Source organism: Poeciliopsis prolifica, unplaced genomic scaffold (genome assembly GCF_027474105.1).
Source record: "Poeciliopsis prolifica strain line A6 unplaced genomic scaffold, Auburn_PproV2 SCAFFOLD013, whole genome shotgun sequence".
Lineage (NCBI taxonomy): Eukaryota > Metazoa > Chordata > Actinopteri > Cyprinodontiformes > Poeciliidae > Poeciliopsis > Poeciliopsis prolifica.
In genome coordinates, this window is record NW_026562388.1 from 403,596 (window position 1) to 421,563 (window position 17,968).

Here is a 17,968-nt window from a genome sequence, read left to right on the forward strand (position 1 = left end):
TGGATAATCTACGTGCTTTTCCTCTCTCTCTTTTAATTCCTCAATATTTTACCACCAGTAATTATTACCGTTTCATCTAGTTTCCTTTGATTTTATCATTTTTAATCGCGCTTGTCTGCCCCTAAGGTTTGATGCACTTTGAGTTCCATTTGAATGTAGAAATCGCGCTCAACAGACGAAACGCGATTGGTTGGTTTAATAAAAAAGGAAAAGAAAGCAGACTGGAGGCTCACTGTGTCTCTGGAGGAGCTGCAGAGATCCACAGCTCAGCACCAACCAAAGTCTCTGTGGTAAAACTTGAAAATGTTCTGGTGACCCACTTGTCGATTCCCTTCCATTTATTTTAAATGAGCTTTTAGATTGGTTATTGTTTTTATTGTCATTTTGTAGCACTTTGGGATTTACATGTAAAGTGCACTATGAATAAAATTGTATTATTATTATTATTATTATTATTCCACTCTATAAATATGTATTACTTACTGTTGGTCTAATCACACAAAATCCCCTTTAAATATATGGAAGTCTGGTTGACTTAATGCCAGGAAGGGGGATAAATAATTCATATTCACTAAAATTTTGGAAAAAAAATAATAATTTAAGTATCTCTTTGCACATAAGAAACCAAGATTTAAAGTAGTTATATTTAAATTATCTTTTCATCCATTTAGACTTATTGATTAAGATAAAGCACAACTCAGTGAGAAATCATTTCATTGAAATACTCAAAACAAAACAGATTCATAAACCTCTATGTCTATAAATCATTCATATTGCATTTTTATATCTTTTCCCCCCAAACAACAGAGAAGTTAAATACTTGAGCTATCATATGACACTGGATTAACAGCAACATGCCTCCCCAAAAATCCACCTTAAAATGATCCCAGAAGTGCAAATTTGCATCTAAATGATAAACTTATTTTAGATACTAATAAATATTGTATGTACATTTGCACAGATGCTGTTAAGTAGTCCCCTGGTGCTCCGTGCAAAGGGAGATGGAGTAGTGTAGTATTTCTTTTTGGCATATATGAGAGTTGTTCATAAAGTCTCCTGCATTCTTATTTTCCGGAAGTTTTTAAGCTTCTGTCCCCGTCCAGCCAGTAATCCTCTGTCTGCATCTCAGTGAGTCGAGAAACGGTTCTCTGGAAGGCAAACTTCTCCTCCTCCCCGCTGAAGATGGACAGACTGCGGGCTTCGTCCTGTTACGGAGGGAAAGTTCACCGAGTTAAAACGGGCGACGCTTCAAAGAAACCCGTGAATATTAGCGAAGAAAGTTTACAGTTGCGTTTAGGGCCTGAAAGCAAGTAAATTAGTGGATTTAATGCTGGTCCAGTCAGAAATGCAAAATGTTATTTTCAACTTTCAGAACATTGCAGACAGATGGAAAATGACAGAGTTACTCAATTTTACAGAATCACCAGTAAAATTGATCATAATTCATTTTATCTCCATTTTAAAAAAATGCTAAAAATGTGACAAATTAGAACATCTTACAAAAATATGCAATTATTCATCAAGAAATGTTCAGATCCGAACGCCTAATTTCAGTTTGGAAAAGGAAGAGATTTGATCGCAATTTAACCGTAAAAACTAACTTTTACTCATTAAACAGAAGTAAGAAACAAAACAGAATTTTCAAGCTGAAGAAAAGTTAGGACCCCCTGCACCATAAAAGTACTGAATAGAGTCTCATTAGAGGTCCTGCTGTAGCAAAACGTCTCCACGCCATGACACTTCCACTACCATGCTTCACAGTTCATATGAGGCTCTTTTCCTGGAATGCTGTATCTGACTTACGCCCAACGTTTTCTCTGCTCTGGTCACTAAACAATTCAGTTCTAGTCTCTTCTGTCCAGAAAACATTATTCTGGAAATATTGGTCTTTTCTATGCTCTCTCAATGTCAGTCTGGCGTTTGTGATTATTTTGGAGCGCAAATATTTCCTCCTGGCAAAAACCTGGGATGGAAATGAAACCTCTGTGATTTGATTCTGCACTTATGGAAGCTTTCACTGTGACATTTTAGGATTTTTGGGGACTTCTTTCAGCATTTTACGATCTGCATTTAGAGTAAGATTTTGTACATAAACACAAAATCAGCCATGTGACAAAATTAAAGGTAACTTTTAAGCAACACATGGGAGCTTGTTTTAAGTCAATAATCCTGTAATATTAAAAAAAACATTGCTATATGTCAAACAATGTTCCAGTGCAAATAGTACTTTTTAAATTAATAATTAAGGGAGAGTGTTGTGTATTTTCCAGGTACAAAAAACCCCCCATCTCATAGCACAATAAAGTAACTATGTTAACTTCAGTTGTTCTAAGTCAAATATGACTTAAATGAAATTTGACTTTGTAATTTAAAGCCTTGAAATTGGGACTCTATCTGTTTAAAAAAATCCTGCTCCTTTTGAAACTGCCTTCAGGAAGTTATCACAAGCTCAAAAGAGTTGATTTTCTAACTAGTTAAGAAATTATTTACTTAATACAAACCCCCATTTCCTGCTGAAACGCTACTAGTGAGTTAGTTTTGTCTTATTTCAAGTTCATTAATATTTTTCCAATAGAAACTCAACTCTTTGGATCTGCATTTCTGGTTCCTGCCATTTTTCTAAGCCCGTCTGAGTGGCGGCTGATGTTTTTGTGTCCCGACAGCACAGACTGTTCACGGAAAACAGGTTCAACAGTAAAACAGATTCCCGCTCTCACCCTTTTCAGCCCCAGGTCATCCATCAGAACGTGGCTCTCGTCGTGACTGTGATCGGCGTCGTGAACAAAAATGTCCTCCAACGGGCGTTCGGCGAGTATCACCACCCGCACCTGAGCCGAGAGAAGACTCCACGTTTGCGTCTCGCTCCACGGACCGGGAGGGCGATCGAGCGACGGCGGCGTACCTTGTGGTCGTAGAGCGCGTCCACGAGCGTTATGAGCCGCCTGGCCTGAGTTTTCTTGTTGAGCGTCAGCAGAGGAATGTGTCGGATGAAGACTGTGTCAAACAGTCTGGATATCTCCAGGTAGTCGCTGGCCCCCAGAGGCTGAAAGAGAGATTTTTGGGTTTCAAAATAATGCAGAAAAAAAAAAAACTTGCTTCATGTTAGATTCAAGCAGAGAATCAAACTCATCGTTACTCAGAAACCTTTAATAGAAAACAAATGTTGAATTTTCATAAGATAGTCACTTAAAACTGTGTTTTTCAAACTACCCTGCAAAAACATTGTCGTTTTTGTCTAGTTTCTAGAGCAAATATCTTGAAATGACACAAAACTAACTTAAAAACAACTTTTCAGCAATAAGAGGAGCTTGTTTTAAATCAATAGCTCCTTAATATTGATGAAAACATTCTTGTTCCATTGACAGATTATTTCACTTATAACAAGATATTTTCCCCAGGTTTTTAGTGAAATAACCTGACAAATTTAACCACTACTTTTTCATCTATATTAAGAAACTATTGACTTAAAACAAACTCTTATATGTTGCTGAGAAATTACTTGTTAACTAGTTTTGTCTTACTTCAAGTGTATCAAGATATTTACACTTGAAACTCATGTTTTTTTTTTTTTTTTTCAGTGTGGGGTTCTCTGTGTTCATGGACACATGACACCTGTCAGGTCAAACAATATCTACCTTAAAAATGCCAAACAAACAGACTCACTCTGTCGCACAGCTCCTCAAACGTACAGTCTGCGATCGTCCCGCACGCTTTGTTCAGACGGACCTTCCGGTTGTGAACGTTTAGAACTCGCGGCCGGGTAACTAGGCATTTTTTACAAAAAGGACAAGCGTTAGCCGGGCCCCACAGCGGCAGACGTCGGCGGGTGTCGAGTTCAGGACTCACTGTCGTTCTGTTTAAAAGCCAACTCGTCGAACATCTTGTCCAGCGTTGCCTCGGCGTCAGCTTCACCGGAGCTACACAGAATGAAAGAATTGCTAAATAAGAGAAAAGCAGCGTTCCTGCTAGGGTTTCGTCAGCCGAGCGTGACTTACAGGAAGTAAAGTTTCCCCGCAGAAGGTCTGTTCCGTTTGCGGTAGTCGATCCCGGAATCGAGGCGAAGAGTTTGGCAATATTTCTGCGGGCGGTCAAAGAGACGGTTCATCTTTAGAGGGCCGTCTGCGCACAGCTGGACGGCGGGTTCGGGATGTTTCAACTTACCTGCAACACCGCGATAAAAGGCACAAAGTTGACTCTCTGCAGGCCGTTCTTATACAAATCTGCTGGGACATAACATCATTATAAATGTTAGCCGCAGCTTTTGTGAAATATTAAATGAATTAATCAGTTTCAAACAGAAACAGACCCAAATCCTGTTCTTATCATCGAGAACAACCTGAATAGTTTCCTTCATTTTTTTTCCCATCTGAGTCCAAAAGTGTTCGCAAACTTGATGTGTTTCTTTTAATAATGTGAAAAACTCTTAAAGTTTCGGAGCTACAATGATTTGAACTTCCCTTTCTTACAAAGATTAATGAAAATATTACTCCTATAACGGTTTAATTAGAATTATTGCCTGGGTAAATGTGCCAACCTACAATTTTACTTGTAGAATATTAGAGTGACACAAGACCTGTGAGCTTTAATTTGGGTTTTTTTGGGGAGGAAAAACTTCCAATAACTTTTTAAAAAATGAATTTATTAGTTTCTTCTTGTCCAGACAAAAGCTACAAAAACAAAACCATGCAGTTTTAAGCCAATGTGCTAAAAACCTCACTAATGACCTTCGGGTGGACGGTTGGACGTCGCCACGACAACAACGCCGTTCAGAAACAGATTTTCAAACAGCTGTTTTAGGATCATGGCGTCGGCGATGTCTGTGACCTGAAATGAAAGTTAGCAATAAAAGCAATTTTTTAACAGCGTGGATAAACACGTGGGGGGTTCTGTGTCTTTAAGAAGGTCACCTACGCCACCTGGAACTCATCGAAGCAAAGCAGACAGGCCTCCTCACTGATCTCCTCGGCGACCGGAGCGATGGGGTCGTAAGACTTGGCCATTTTCCCTGCTTTCCTTTTGGGCATGCTCTGCTTCAACCGATGGATTCCTGAAACCAAGCGGCGAAAATTAGGTGTTAAAAAAGTGTAATAAAAAGGAAAAAGTTTGAGAAGTATTAACATCCCTATGTGACTTTTCCCAAAATGTACTTCTGTCTCTTAATGGAGGAGGAGCATGTCGTTTTTGTTGATGCATTCAGAGCTAATTTCTTCATCCATTATTCTGCACTGAACCAAACAAACCACTCACTTTTATGTACGTCCAACATAAAACCGTGGAAATGGACCCGCTTTTTCCTCTCTGTTTCCACGTGTGAATAAAACATGTCCATCACCATCGTCTTCCCTGTGCCTGAAACAAAAAAACATAACATAACAGTTATGATCGTATGAATAAATAAAACGCATTAGATCCAGATGATCAGGCTTCATGCTTCAGTTTTCTTACCCACGTCGCCGTAGATGTAGCAGCCTTTAGGGGGCTTTGGTTTGGAGAAAAACTGGAGAACACACACACACATATAAATCAGTAACAAGATTCTGACCAGTTTGATTTAGGAAGATTTTTCATCTTGTAAAAAAAAGTAATTGAAAGCAGTTTCATGAAGAAGCAGAGGCTACTTTCTTCTCTCTTTACCATTAGTGAAGCATTTGAAATATTTTTGTTCGATTCAAATTCAAAAATAGTTTACTGATCCCAAAAGTAAATTTAAGAAGTTCAATGAAATCCAAAGTTAAATGCAAAGTTTAAATAAACTCAATAATGACGGAGGAGTAAAACAAACAAATCCTTCAATAGGTCAGACGTTTAAAAAAAAAAAAGTGGCTCTAATCCTATTTTGTATGACAGACAATATGAGAACAAACAGCAGAGGGAAAAATCACGCAATGATAGGTACAATCCGTGAACCAGAAAACATTTCAACAAATGACACAAAAAAACACATTGCATGAACTCAAAAAGTGAACAACGTAATCAAATAGTAGTACAACTGTACAGACACCAATACAACCAATAATATAAAATGTTTTATCTAATTATGTCTTTACAATGTAACAATCAGCTGCTGCACTGTGTACAGTTACACAGAAAAGTATCCACACGCACAAACGTTTTTGGCACGTTTGGCAACCCATACCACTAACCGTTACGCTTCAGAAAACTGACGTACAACGTTTTTCTGGTTGAAGTCGTAAGAACACGCGGCTTTTTTAGCGGTCACGTTAAATTGAGGACACGCGTGTTAAGGTTTACCCTCGACAGGATGGATGCGGGTCTGTTGGTGTACCCTCTCAGCGTTTTGTGCAGCTCGTCCAGCTTCTGCAGCACCGCTCGCTGGCGCTCGTCGTCCCGCAGGCTCCCGGCTCGGATCAGCCCACCGTAGTGGTCCAAAGGACCGCTGAACCCGGCGGCGGTCACACCGCTCCCCACCTCCACCGCCGCCGCCGCCGCCTGGCCAGCTGTCACCGGGTAACCTGACAGACGTCACAGCGAAAACAAAAGAAAGGTTACGTCACTGCTGTGTTTCGCGCTTTAAAAGTCCGAGCTGTGATTATAAAGGCGAGCACATTTGAGAAGGTAGCTAATTTGACAGCTATTTCGTTGTACAAAACAGCAATTAACAAAACCAACGACAAGCTTATAGATATTTTTAATAAAATAAAGACTAATTATATTAAAACACGGAACTAATTGGTCTCACCTCGCCTATAGAGCTCTGTTAGGCGTTTTAAAACCTTCCTCGAAAAGAACTGCTCTCTAAAAACGCTCTTTATGCCCACCAAGGCTGACGGTGACATCTTCACAGAGAGCGGCACGTAGGCTGACATCTTGGTGTCAAAGGTCATCGGCGAAACTTTATTTAGCACAGCAACACCGAACAGAAGAACAGCGAGGAGTTTCTGTTAAATCCTGCAGGGGGCGACAGATATCTGACTTTGAGTTTTCTGTCGCTGTTTTTATGCGACAAAATATTTGAGCGCGTTTAGTTTTATTCAGCGGCATCAGACGTTCAAACGGAAAAGACAGGACACTATTTGTGAAAAGATTTTTTTTTTTGACAAGGATCTGTCCTTTTTCTTCTCCTTCACAAAATGGGTCTTTTAAATATGTGCTTTAGTCCAATTGAAATAATGTCTGGAAGCATTTCCAATAGTTTTTTTTTAAATTCTTTCTCAAACTGATAGTTTTGATAGATGCTTTTTGGAGGTTCTGCCACAACGTCCATCGTTGCACATTGATTGTTTTATAATGCAGTGAAGAAAAAACACTCACTGATACCATTCGGATAGCTAAAACCGCTCTGTGTTTCAAGCATGTTCATCTTTTGGTCTTCACAAAGCATCTGCAAAATGATAATAATGACATAAGTGATGCGAGTGATTACCCAATAAACCTCTGCAGCCTTCAATCCATAACAACATTGTAATTAAAAGGATAAACTATCATCTCTGCACTGAGCCAGAGTCGCTGGTAAAACATGGCAGACAAACGGCAGGGCTTACAGGCTTGTTGTCATGACAACAGAGGCCCCCCTCCTCCTCTCCCTGCATGTCTCTTTAATGCACACACACACACACACACACACACACACACACACACATATTGTCACTCGCTCACTGTCTGTCAGTGTCTGCTGTACACACACACACACACATACAGTATTACAGTGGAATCCGCCTCGCTTTCATATAGGCGCTCTGCTATTGGAGGCAGGGAGGAGAGCCAGCAGCAGCAGCAGCAGCAGCAGCACCCCGGAGCACAGGGGATACTCCACATCTCCACATCTGCTTCGGATGGTGAGTGCAGCTGACGGATCGATTCCTCGTTTGTTTACGTACCCCGTCTTTCACGCCGATCTCCTCACATTAGGATGTTTTGAGCATGAGAGCAGCCGGCTTATTGTTTCTGGTGGTATGTGCTGCTCCGGGGGAGGATAGCTGAACCACAGTCCTTATCTGTTTATTTTGTTTGTTTTTTTTTGTTGGAGTTTTTTTTTGTGTGTGTGTGTGTTTGTTTCCTTCCCTCTGTTTCGTATTCTTTTAACACCAGGGTAGACGCTGTCATCTTAATGGTAATTCATAGCTGGGTAGCCATGGTGAAGTCAATTTCACCCCCCTTCCTCCTGCTCCCTCCCTCTCTCTCTCTCTCTGGCAGTGCTGAATGCATTAGTCTAATGAGATGTCTGCAGCCTGTGTGCCGAGCAGCAGCAGCAGCAGCAGCAGCAGTGTGTTCACCAAAAGGGGAGTTGAGGAGAAAGCCGCATGCAGAAAAAAAAGAAAGAAAACAACCTAGATGGCTTTTCCTGCATTGTGAGGGATTTAGCTGCTTGCCACCTTTAGGCCTGTTGGATATAAAACAAACGCTCTCTGCTGCTGGCCTTTCACAATAGAGGACGGCAGGTAATAGTGCCTCCCCTTCCCCTATCAGGTTTATTTATGTGTTATCAGTGCAGGATGGAGGTGGTGTTCCCTTACAGGTCGTCCATGGCTTCTCTTTGTGTTGTTTAATTACGGCAGAGCTAAGTGCTTCTCCTGAGAGTGTTTTCACTGCTCAGATGTTGCTGCAATCCACGCTTCCCTTTCCAACCCAGCCCGCTTCTAATGGATGCTAATGCTGCGACTTATAGTATCCAGGATCAATGTGCAAGCAAAGTGCAGGTCTGAAAGGCTTTTTTTTCTTTTCCCCCTTCTTCTTCTTTTTTTTTTTTTTTTGGTCTGCAGCTCCAGATGAGTGTGCTTGCTGCAGCGGCACAGAAGTCAGACAGCAGCAGCAGCAGCAGCAGTAACGGTGACATGCAGTCGGCCGCAGTGGCTCCCTCCTTCATCCCCAGCCAGCCGGGAAAGATACCGGGCAGGAAGAGGGGCAGGCCCCCCCTCCGCAGCGTGGCCAAGATGGATTTCCCCAACCGGTACCCCGAGTCGCTGCCGCCGCTCAAAGTACCAAAGAAGAGGGGGAGAAAGCCGGGCTTCAAGGTCAGCCAGATGGGGAGGAAGCAGGGAATGGATGGGGCTGTGCTGGGCGGGCGATTAAAAATGGATATGAGCACAGGGAGCTGGAAACACAGGCTGGGGCGCATTTCTGATTTGGCTGATGTGTTTCTTTTTTTTTTTTTTTTTTTTTTTTTTTTAACCATAAATTAAAAGAAATTGATTGGGTCGTCAGCTGGTCAAATACTGAAAAATCTGGACTGTTCTTCCCGTTAATTGATTTGGGATATTTTTATTTAAAATTTTTTAACATATGACTGAAAAAAAAAAAAAAACCCTGCGGCCATATGATTCTTCCTATATCCAGAAACTCACAGTCCCTACACCCACCATGAGGCGTCTTATTACAGAAACAACAAATTTAATACCAGAAACTTTTTCTGGCATTTATTTTGAATATGTAAATAATAGATACGTTCCAACTTGTTACAAAATAACATAAATGTCATAATATCAAGTAGAACTTAAGGAAATACAATAACTATAGAACAACCAGACACACTATTCAGAAGGAATGAGAAGAAGCATAGCTCTCTGTACAAGATTTACTTAAATAATGTTCAACATTGGATTTTAAGAATAAGGCTTTGTGTTTTTTATTTAAAGAAAAGTGAATCAATAAATCACTCATGAAAAAAAATAATACTAATACGCATTTTATTAATGGCAAAAGAAAAGGCAATCCAGTCAGTAGACAGGGTTTAATTTTCAATCTCAGATTGACGGAAGCTCAAATAAATCTGTTAAGCTTCAAATTCAACTACTTATATTTTCCAACTCTGCGTTAAAGTCAAAGTAATTTATGATTTATGAAAATGCGTCTCTGTCGAGTTGGACAGACATTCGACAGAGCCGCGTAAAACTGTAAAGCGGGAAACAAAAAGCAGTTTCAGTTTTATTTATTCCACTTCTTTATGAGTGGCCTTGTGAGGTTCAAAAGTTCAACTTTAACAGTGACCCGGTCGTACAAACAATATTATGCAACATAATAAAGTGGCAGATTTAAAAATAAAAAAGCAGATTTAGAAATGCAAACACAGCATGATGTCCACTGGTTGCTGTGTTGAAAAGCACAGAGTTGAAGTGAGTCTGAACTGTGAACGTTTTAAAGCTCAGTTCATGTTGGCTGCAGGAAGTTGTTCCATAGAACTGGAAAAGGATAATCAGCCACTTTTTAAATTTAGTTTACCGTATTTTCCGGACTATAGAGTGCACTGTACTATAAACCGCACCTACATTTTATTTTTAAAGAAAAACTGAAAACGTACATATATGACCCGCAGCGGGCTATACACCGCTGGTATCTCCACCGCTCTCTGTTTTCTGCAGCAGACAGCTGCGTCCTAATAAACCTGCTGGATTTCCAATTTTGATTTCCAATGATTCACTTCCTGCTAAAGAACTCCCCCCTGGAGGTGGGAGAAAAATCCACAGAAGCCGCATGGTTCAAAGCGTGGGAAAAAAAGCAGCGGCTTATAGTCCAAAAAATACGGTAATTCTTGGAACCTTTGAAAATATTTGCTGCTCAAATTTAAATGACATGAAAGCACAGAAATGATCTGACGAGAAATTTTAGTGAAGCTTTTGAAACCCCAGTACACCTTGTTAGTGGGACCACTGTATAAAACGTAGCATCTGAGAGACTTTATTTTATTTTTTTTGCTGCAGACACATTATTGTTCCCACTTTAAAGGAGAAAGTCTCAAAAAGGCTCTCTGCATGATTAAAAAACATTCTGAAACTTTTTCTTTTGCAGCTCAAACCGCGGATGGTGATGACCCCTCTGGCTATTTCTCCACCCAGCAGCACGCCCGAGCCCGACATGAGCTCCATCCCTCAGGACGCTGCCACCATCCCCCACTCTGCCACAGCCCAGGTGCTAACAGGTAAAAAGAAGCAAAAAGACAGCGCCTTACAGAAGTTTACATACAAATAGAAGTTTTTCCTGTTTTAAAACCTTATAACCACAAACCTTAATGTTTTCAGTTGGATTTTACTTGGCTGACCAGATGAAATCTGGAAATATCTATCACGAAATAAGTAAAAAAAGTGTCTTTTTAAGGTGCAAACAAGTTATCGACTTACGATTAATTGTTGATTCATTTTAGTTTCATACTATCTGATAAAGTCCGCTTGCCTTCTTTTAGTGCTGTAGTTTGGCTGCAATCCAGAAGAGAGCGCTGCTGGTCATCCTTAACCAGAGCCAGCTGATACAGAAACAAAGATGAAGTACCATACCAGACATGGCAAAGAGAAAGCAGAGTCCACTATGGGATGCAAAATTAACTTTATGTGGTTCTGTTCTGAAATATAAACACTCAACAAGCTCTTTAAGTTTCATGATATACATGTTTTTTTAAATCTGCCTTTGTGATATGGAAAGTCAGTCAACTCTCTTCATATAAGAGAAATCTTCAGTCTTTAAGAAATGGCCGCTTCTCAGTCATTCGTTAGCCGAATTTAGATCAACTCATGAATTGATGACTTGCATCCCTAAGATCATTTCTTTTCCAGGGTTCCCTTCATACCCGACCTCAAGAGATTTAAAAAGAAAAAAACAAACAAAAAAAAAACACCCAAACTTGTCAGAAAAACCCAAACCCAGGTGCCATCTCTCCTTTGTTTCAGTTTGCATCTACATCAACAAGCAGGCCAACACGGGCCCCAACCTGGACAGGAAGAAGATCCAGCAGCTTCCCGATCACTTTGGACCCGACCGGCCGTCCGTAGTGCTGCAGCAGGCCGTCCAGGGCTGCATCGACAGCGCCTTCCAGCAAAAAACCGTGTTCACCCTCCTCACGCAAGGCTACGGAGGAGAAAAAATATCAGGTGCTGTACCAAGACCTCGACCAGGTGTTGTTCTCTGCTTGTTTACTTAACTTTTTTTATTTTTTTGCACTTAAATTGAGATTGGGTTGAGAGGAGACAAAACCCCCACAACCCCTTAGTAGAAGTTTAATAATCCAATTTGTGAGAAATAAAGTGTAAACTAGTGTCGTTTTGCGCTTCCAGCCACATTTGATGGGAAGCAGCATCTTTTGAGCCTCCCTGTGGTGAACAGCATCGACTATGTGCTTCGTTTCCTCAAGAAGCTCTGTCGCAGCCTGCACTGTGAAAACCTCTTCAGCGATCAGCCCATTAGCCAGCGCGGCGGTGGATCCTATCACTCAGACGGTATCGCTTTAGCCTCCAAGAGTCAGACACACCAAACTTGCTCTGATTCTGTCTTGACGTGGCTCTGTCTTGGCACCAGCTGAGACGTCTGTGGCCGACGACTATCACGGAGACCAGTCGGAAGGCAAGCGCTACTCCGTCGACCACGGCGACTCCGCCTTCGGCTCCATAAGCTCGTCCTACTCCTCCAAGTCCTCCTACGGGTTCCGCTCTTCGCAGCAGTTCTCCGGCGGCTCGGGCTCCATGAGCATGTGCAGGCAGCCGGCCTCCAGCCCCGGCATGTTCCCGGACGGCAACAGGACGGGTGAGAGGCGGCCCCGACACACAATACAAACCCGTCCCGGTGTTGACCTTTGTTCCGCCGACAGGAGTTAAAAACTCCTCGCTCTGTTCTCTCAGGAGGATACGGTGTGTCTCCAGAATCCCAGGAGTCCAAAGCCCCGGCCAATAAGGACCCGACCACGTGGTCTGTGGAGGATGTTGTCTGGTTCGTCAGAGACGCAGATCCCCAGGCTCTGGGTCCCCATGCAGACGTCTTCAGGAAGCACGTGAGTCGGATGTGTGTGCCGCGACATGACCTGTTAGGTGTGTGACTTCCTCCTCCTCCAACCAAAATGTAAAAGAAAAAGAAGACTATTGGCCGATACCGATGTTAGTGCCGATATATCATGCATCCGATTGTGATATATTTTGTTCTTTCAAATTGTAAAGTAGCTTCTTGATTGCGAAAATCAGTTTGCTCAGTTAATTTTGATACATTTATGCCTGATTGGACGTTTGATTCATAACTATTAAGCATCCATCATTAATTCCTGACTGATATTTTATTATATTTTAAACCTCACTGATTCCTCCTTCTCCTCCTCTTCCTCCAGGAGATTGACGGAAACGCCTTGCTGCTCCTGAAGAGCGACATGATCATGAAGTACCTCGGACTGAAGCTCGGTCCGGCCCTGAAGCTGTGCTACCACATCGACAAACTAAAGCAGACCAAGTTCTGAAAACTGTGCCAAACCCAATGTCCGGTAGAACGTTCTAGAGGGGTTCGGTTCTCTGGCCGGCCGGTCTGTGATCCGACGGGAAAGAGAAAGTCTCCGTGTGATTTAGGATCCTTCTAATGCTTTACATTTTCAGCCTTTTAGAAACATTTCAGCATGAGTTTCACCTTTGGTTCAGCATGAAATGGTCCTAACTGGATCGTGAAAGGGCATTTCAGTGGACGAAAACCTAAAGGAAGTCACTCATTTATGTTCGAGAGGCTAAAAATCTAAAAACGTCTGCTGTTAGGGGGGAAATTTGACTTGAGTTTTATTTAACCAACAGAGCCAATCGAAGCAGTCGGACAGCCAAAGAATCTGATCCGACGCTTGTAGACGACCGATGAGATTCCCAGAGGCTCACAGACCAGAAGACTCTTTTTGAACCGGTTTGCCAATAATTTCATGATGTCACACGCGATTATCACAGATTCGCCTGCGTTCACAGATCTTGATGTACAGTTCCAGTCAGAAGTAACTCCTCTTTATTATGGACGCCACAATAAAATATCTCCCTTCTGATATATTTAACTAGAGACTCGTGAGGGCGTGTGTATGTAAATATTTGAGTCTTATTAGAGAAAATCCACTACAAATCCAAAGTTGTGAACCTAATTCCTCTTTTATTTTGTTCCACTTTTTTCTATCATGGGAACAAATTGAAAAAAAAAAAAAGAAATTAAATGATAGTAAAATCATTAAATGCTCAGAATGATGTCATTCTGATTTCATGTTCATGGGTGGATGTAAATTTCTGACCAGAACTGTACACTCTTGGTTCTGAAAAACATCTTTTACACATGTAGCCTAAAAAGTCCCCCCCAAAAAAGTTTTTTTTTGTTTTTTTTTTCACAACAATCATAAATCATCGACCAAACATGCTGTCACCTCGTCTACTTAGCAGGCTCAATGCATATCCGTACCAGTACTGACCAGCGGTGCATTTAAAGCAGCGTTGACTCACAGGTTTAGAAAATCACTTTGATACTATTTTTTCACATTGCCGTATTAGTAATGGATTTGTCATTCTTTGTTTTTGTATGACTTGAATATTTAAACAGTATAGCAAAGCAAAAAATAACGAAGAATATAAAGAAGATGACGGCATAGTCTGTGTGATATATTTATATCTTAGATTGTTATCTCCGCTTCATACACTGACGTTTTATTGTTTTTCTATTTTTTTATTATTTAAACGTTAGTGTCGATAGAGAGAGTTGCCAAAACCCCCCGACCGTTGTTGTAAATGCATTTATTATTTAGTATTGCTTTTGTACGCATTCTTTTCTAAACGACTAACCTTTGTAAGTGAACGCTGCCGTGAGACTCTGCAGGTGGAGCGAGTCCAGTGAGATCAGACGGAGGCGTTTTACTTTGAAAATCACAGCGAGTTTTTAGGAGAGTCCGCCGAGGCTCTGCTGGTGCTACACTTGATCTACGTGTTTAACTGTTTGCTTTTGTGTTCGTGAGATCTCCAGAGGATCTTCTGACTGTGCTGTGCTGTATGTGAGCATTAAAACTCAACCGAGAGTCCCAAAGCGCTTGTGTGAACTCACTTCTTCTCGCCGTTTCGAAGAGGGCACTTCATTTTTTTGGGATGCTGCAACTGACGATCATTTTAGTAATCGATTTTTATTTTATTTTTTGGACGATTAATCGGTTTTTAAAAATTTGCGCATCCTGCAGATTTTTTTAGTCGACCACATAAGCTCATTTTATACAACATTGGAAGCACATAAAACATACGAATAGTTCAATTTCCTTTTTAAATGAGAGGATGAACATTTTATTGCCTGCAATGCAGCAGCAGAGCATTCCTTCAGCGAAGGCTCGATCGTAAGTCGATCAATTACATTGACAATAGTCGAGCAGCAAGAGTTTTTTTTACAGAATTTGCACCAGGTGAAGCTAAAACTGTGTAACTTTTGGAGTTCTGCGTAGAACAAAGATTTTTTATTTTTATCTTAAATACAAAATGTATAAATTCCACGTACAGCTTTGGCTTTATTACTGCGCTGAATGCGACGTTCTTTCAGCAAATGAATTTTTTATGCGTCTGCATTCTCCAGCTAACCATTAATCGATTACTAAATTAATTGACAATTATTTCAACAAACGATTAATCACAAGTGATCGTTCCAGTCCCACTGCAAGGAGTCAGGCTTGTGTTTGGCTCTGAGAGCAGTTTTCGCCTCATCTGTTCTGGAGACACACTCAGAGATGGACGAAGGTGACCTGTTTCCTGGAGCTCTGAATGTCGTCCAGGGACCGTCTGCGGTTCCTCGTGGGGTTCTCACGGGTCCCGATTAATCAGGAACAGGTTCACCTGTCAGCTACACCTACAGCAGAGTAACATATTTAAAACAGACCGCATTCCATCCAATCATGTAGTAGCATTACAGGCAGGCGGTTTACTAAGGGGCTGATTTCAAACTGTGTTTTCTTTAGGGATAACATAGTAAGAGGGGAGGTGAAGACACAAAATTCAGATTTATACCTCTAAAAAAAAACGGTGAAAACTAAAACCACGTCGGTGTCGGTCTCTCCAACCTCGATAGAACACACAAACAAATAAGATCAAACATTACTTTCGATCAGAGTTGTGAATCGTTTTCTATTAACTGTTTCTCCGTCGTCGGCGTCTTTCAGCCAGCGGCAGCAACAGGTGGGGACGGGGGAGCACCGCAGAACCCCCCACTTGATATCACTCTGGCACTTCAACAAAAGGACTTTATGTTCTAGAAAAAGAGTAATCAAGAGCAAAACTCACGGCTGTTTAAAAACGTCTAAAACGTGATGTCAGAATTGGGCCTGTGTCCAATTATTATTATTATAGTTTATTGTATAAGAAATGTTTCATCAAAACAGATGGAGCATTTCTGTTTTGATGGAATGCTGTTTTTGCCATACAACAGAAGAGGAGATGCACAAATAATCTTAGTAATCTAATCATGCACCGAGAAAAACAATAAAAACCCCTTAATGTTCACATCACGGCCAGGATAAAGAGAGTAAAATCTAATATGAAGGCGTTTCCTGGCTCCACTTTTATACACCAACGAATTAAGTGAGCAGAATTTGGTTTTGAAAACATGAATTTTTGTCGCAGCGAGAAGCTTCAGACGACGGAAAGCGGTACGACATCCGACCTGCACGAAAGTCTGGATTTCCATTTACACTCGCCTCTCTGAGTTTGCAGCAAAGTCCGCAGGAAGCCAGAACCAGTGAACAGAACACCGCTGACGCCGAATCCACATGTGGAAATGAGACCTGTGAACTTTGACCTCTTGGACAGATTTTATTTTCACCATTTCTGAAAGAAAAAACAAAAAGAAGAGATCTTCTAAGGTAGAAGATGAACAAAGAGATGGATTTTTGAGGCATATAGGGTTAACATGTCTGACAGTGAATCTAATTTTGCATGTGAAAACTCAAACTTATTGATACTTTAGATTTCTTTTTAATAAGAGGATTTAATATGATAGTTCAGAGGAGCTGGGATTTCCAGAATCATGAGCAAACATATGAGAAGAGCTTCATGTTGCTTTCTTTATTACTCACACCATCTCTGGGGAAGCTGTAGAGATGCAGAACTCATTTTTGTTTTGGACCAAATAAAGACCCTGAATGCTCTTCAAGGGCCGGTTGTGCCAGAATTTGTTTTTGAAAACCTGTTCACAAACTGCTAAATATCAATTTATTCTTAAAATCAATATTATTGAACAACTTTCCAGTGATACTTGTGATTTTTTTTTTTTTGTAATAAAAATCAAAGTGTTTGTGGATCTAATTTGGAAATATTTGCGCTCATTTATGACGATAAATGCGACATTTTATTATCAGTTTTTGACAATTTGGGGGGAAAGCCTGCAATATACTCCCAATTTTGTTTTAGCACAAACGTATTGTTGATTTTGTGTGAATTTCTCAAGAAACTGGAAGAACTGGCTGATATAATTTGGCAGGAAACAGATTAAAAACTGCACTGATTTGACTGATGACACCATATTTAAGCACACTTAGAGGGCCACATGAAAATCTATGGTAGGTCAGATTTGGCCCACAGGCCTGGAGTTCGACACATGTGCCCTAAATGCACATGTGTCAGTGACAATAAATTCCAGTCATATTAAACCCTCCATATTGTGGAGATTGAGAATTTAGTATTTGTTCAATAAGAGCATCAGTATATTCATCCATTAAAACCCCCCCAAAAAAACATGATTAAATGTGAACCATTTAGTTAGACAAACCGTTCTTTATGTGAAAAGCATAAACAGTTCGCATCGTCACTTTTATCGTTCTCACAAAATATCGTGATAAAACCTCCGTTTCATATCGCCAAACCGTGCACGAGTTTCCGGTTATTGTTTTGTTTCTGGATATTCTTTATCTTCCATCGAGAAATATGTTGTACCTTTTATTAATTAAATTTATACATAAGCTTTTCATTGTTGTTCCTACTGATCCCCTACTCTGTTTCTAAACAATTCCTCTCTGCTCCAAAACTCCCCGATTGAGTTGCAGCCAAAACCAAACATTCAACTTCACGGACAAACGAGCCGCAGTCGGTCCAAATTAATTTGGCAGATGCTTTATTGATGAGCAGCTCACCTGGCCCCTCAGCCTGCTTAATAATAACCCCCTCCGTCCACGGCGGGGGCAAAGGCTGCGGCTGCAACGCGACAGCAGCCAGCTGGAGCCACACGGAGCGGCAGCGCACAGGCGAACTCCTCATCCCACCGGGCTGTGATGCGCACGGGGTGACGC

General features: G+C 41.1%; 2 protein-coding genes across 7 annotated transcripts; one reads left to right on the forward strand and one right to left on the reverse strand.

The window, feature by feature from the left end:
* Nucleotides 1-697: 697 nt before the first annotated feature.
* On the reverse strand, nt 698-6,950 carry afg1la (AFG1 like ATPase a). 2 transcript variants are annotated; one of them, XM_055038240.1, is made up of 13 exons: nt 6,701-6,947; nt 6,253-6,473; nt 5,446-5,497; nt 5,248-5,349; nt 4,917-5,047; nt 4,725-4,824; nt 4,162-4,220; nt 3,996-4,078; nt 3,847-3,917; nt 3,664-3,764; nt 2,903-3,043; nt 2,718-2,828; nt 698-1,205 (listed from the first exon to the last, which is right to left on the reverse strand). In XM_055038240.1, the coding sequence occupies exons 1-13, from the start codon at nt 6,843-6,845 to the stop codon at nt 1,065-1,067; spliced, it is 1,458 nt and encodes a 485-aa protein (XP_054894215.1). In that variant the 5' UTR covers nt 6,846-6,947; the 3' UTR covers nt 698-1,064. The 2 variants fall into 2 exon arrangements, with proteins under 2 accessions (XP_054894215.1, XP_054894214.1); XM_055038239.1 differs by lacking the exon at nt 4,162-4,220 and having other exon boundaries at nt 3,996-4,161; nt 6,701-6,950.
* LOC129365205 (sex comb on midleg-like protein 4) lies at nt 6,382-14,736 on the forward strand. 5 transcript variants are annotated; one of them, XM_055038241.1, is made up of 9 exons: nt 6,382-6,468; nt 7,693-7,796; nt 8,721-8,972; nt 10,744-10,873; nt 11,616-11,840; nt 12,000-12,161; nt 12,241-12,465; nt 12,561-12,709; nt 13,037-14,736. In XM_055038241.1, the coding sequence occupies exons 2-9, from the start codon at nt 7,794-7,796 to the stop codon at nt 13,160-13,162; spliced, it is 1,272 nt and encodes a 423-aa protein (XP_054894216.1). In that variant the 5' UTR covers nt 6,382-6,468; nt 7,693-7,793; the 3' UTR covers nt 13,163-14,736. The 5 variants fall into 5 exon arrangements, with proteins under 5 accessions (XP_054894216.1, XP_054894220.1, XP_054894218.1 ...); XM_055038245.1 differs by having other exon boundaries at nt 11,616-11,816; XM_055038243.1 differs by having other exon boundaries at nt 6,384-6,468; nt 7,714-7,796.
* The last annotated feature ends 3,232 nt before the right edge of the window (nt 14,737-17,968 follow it).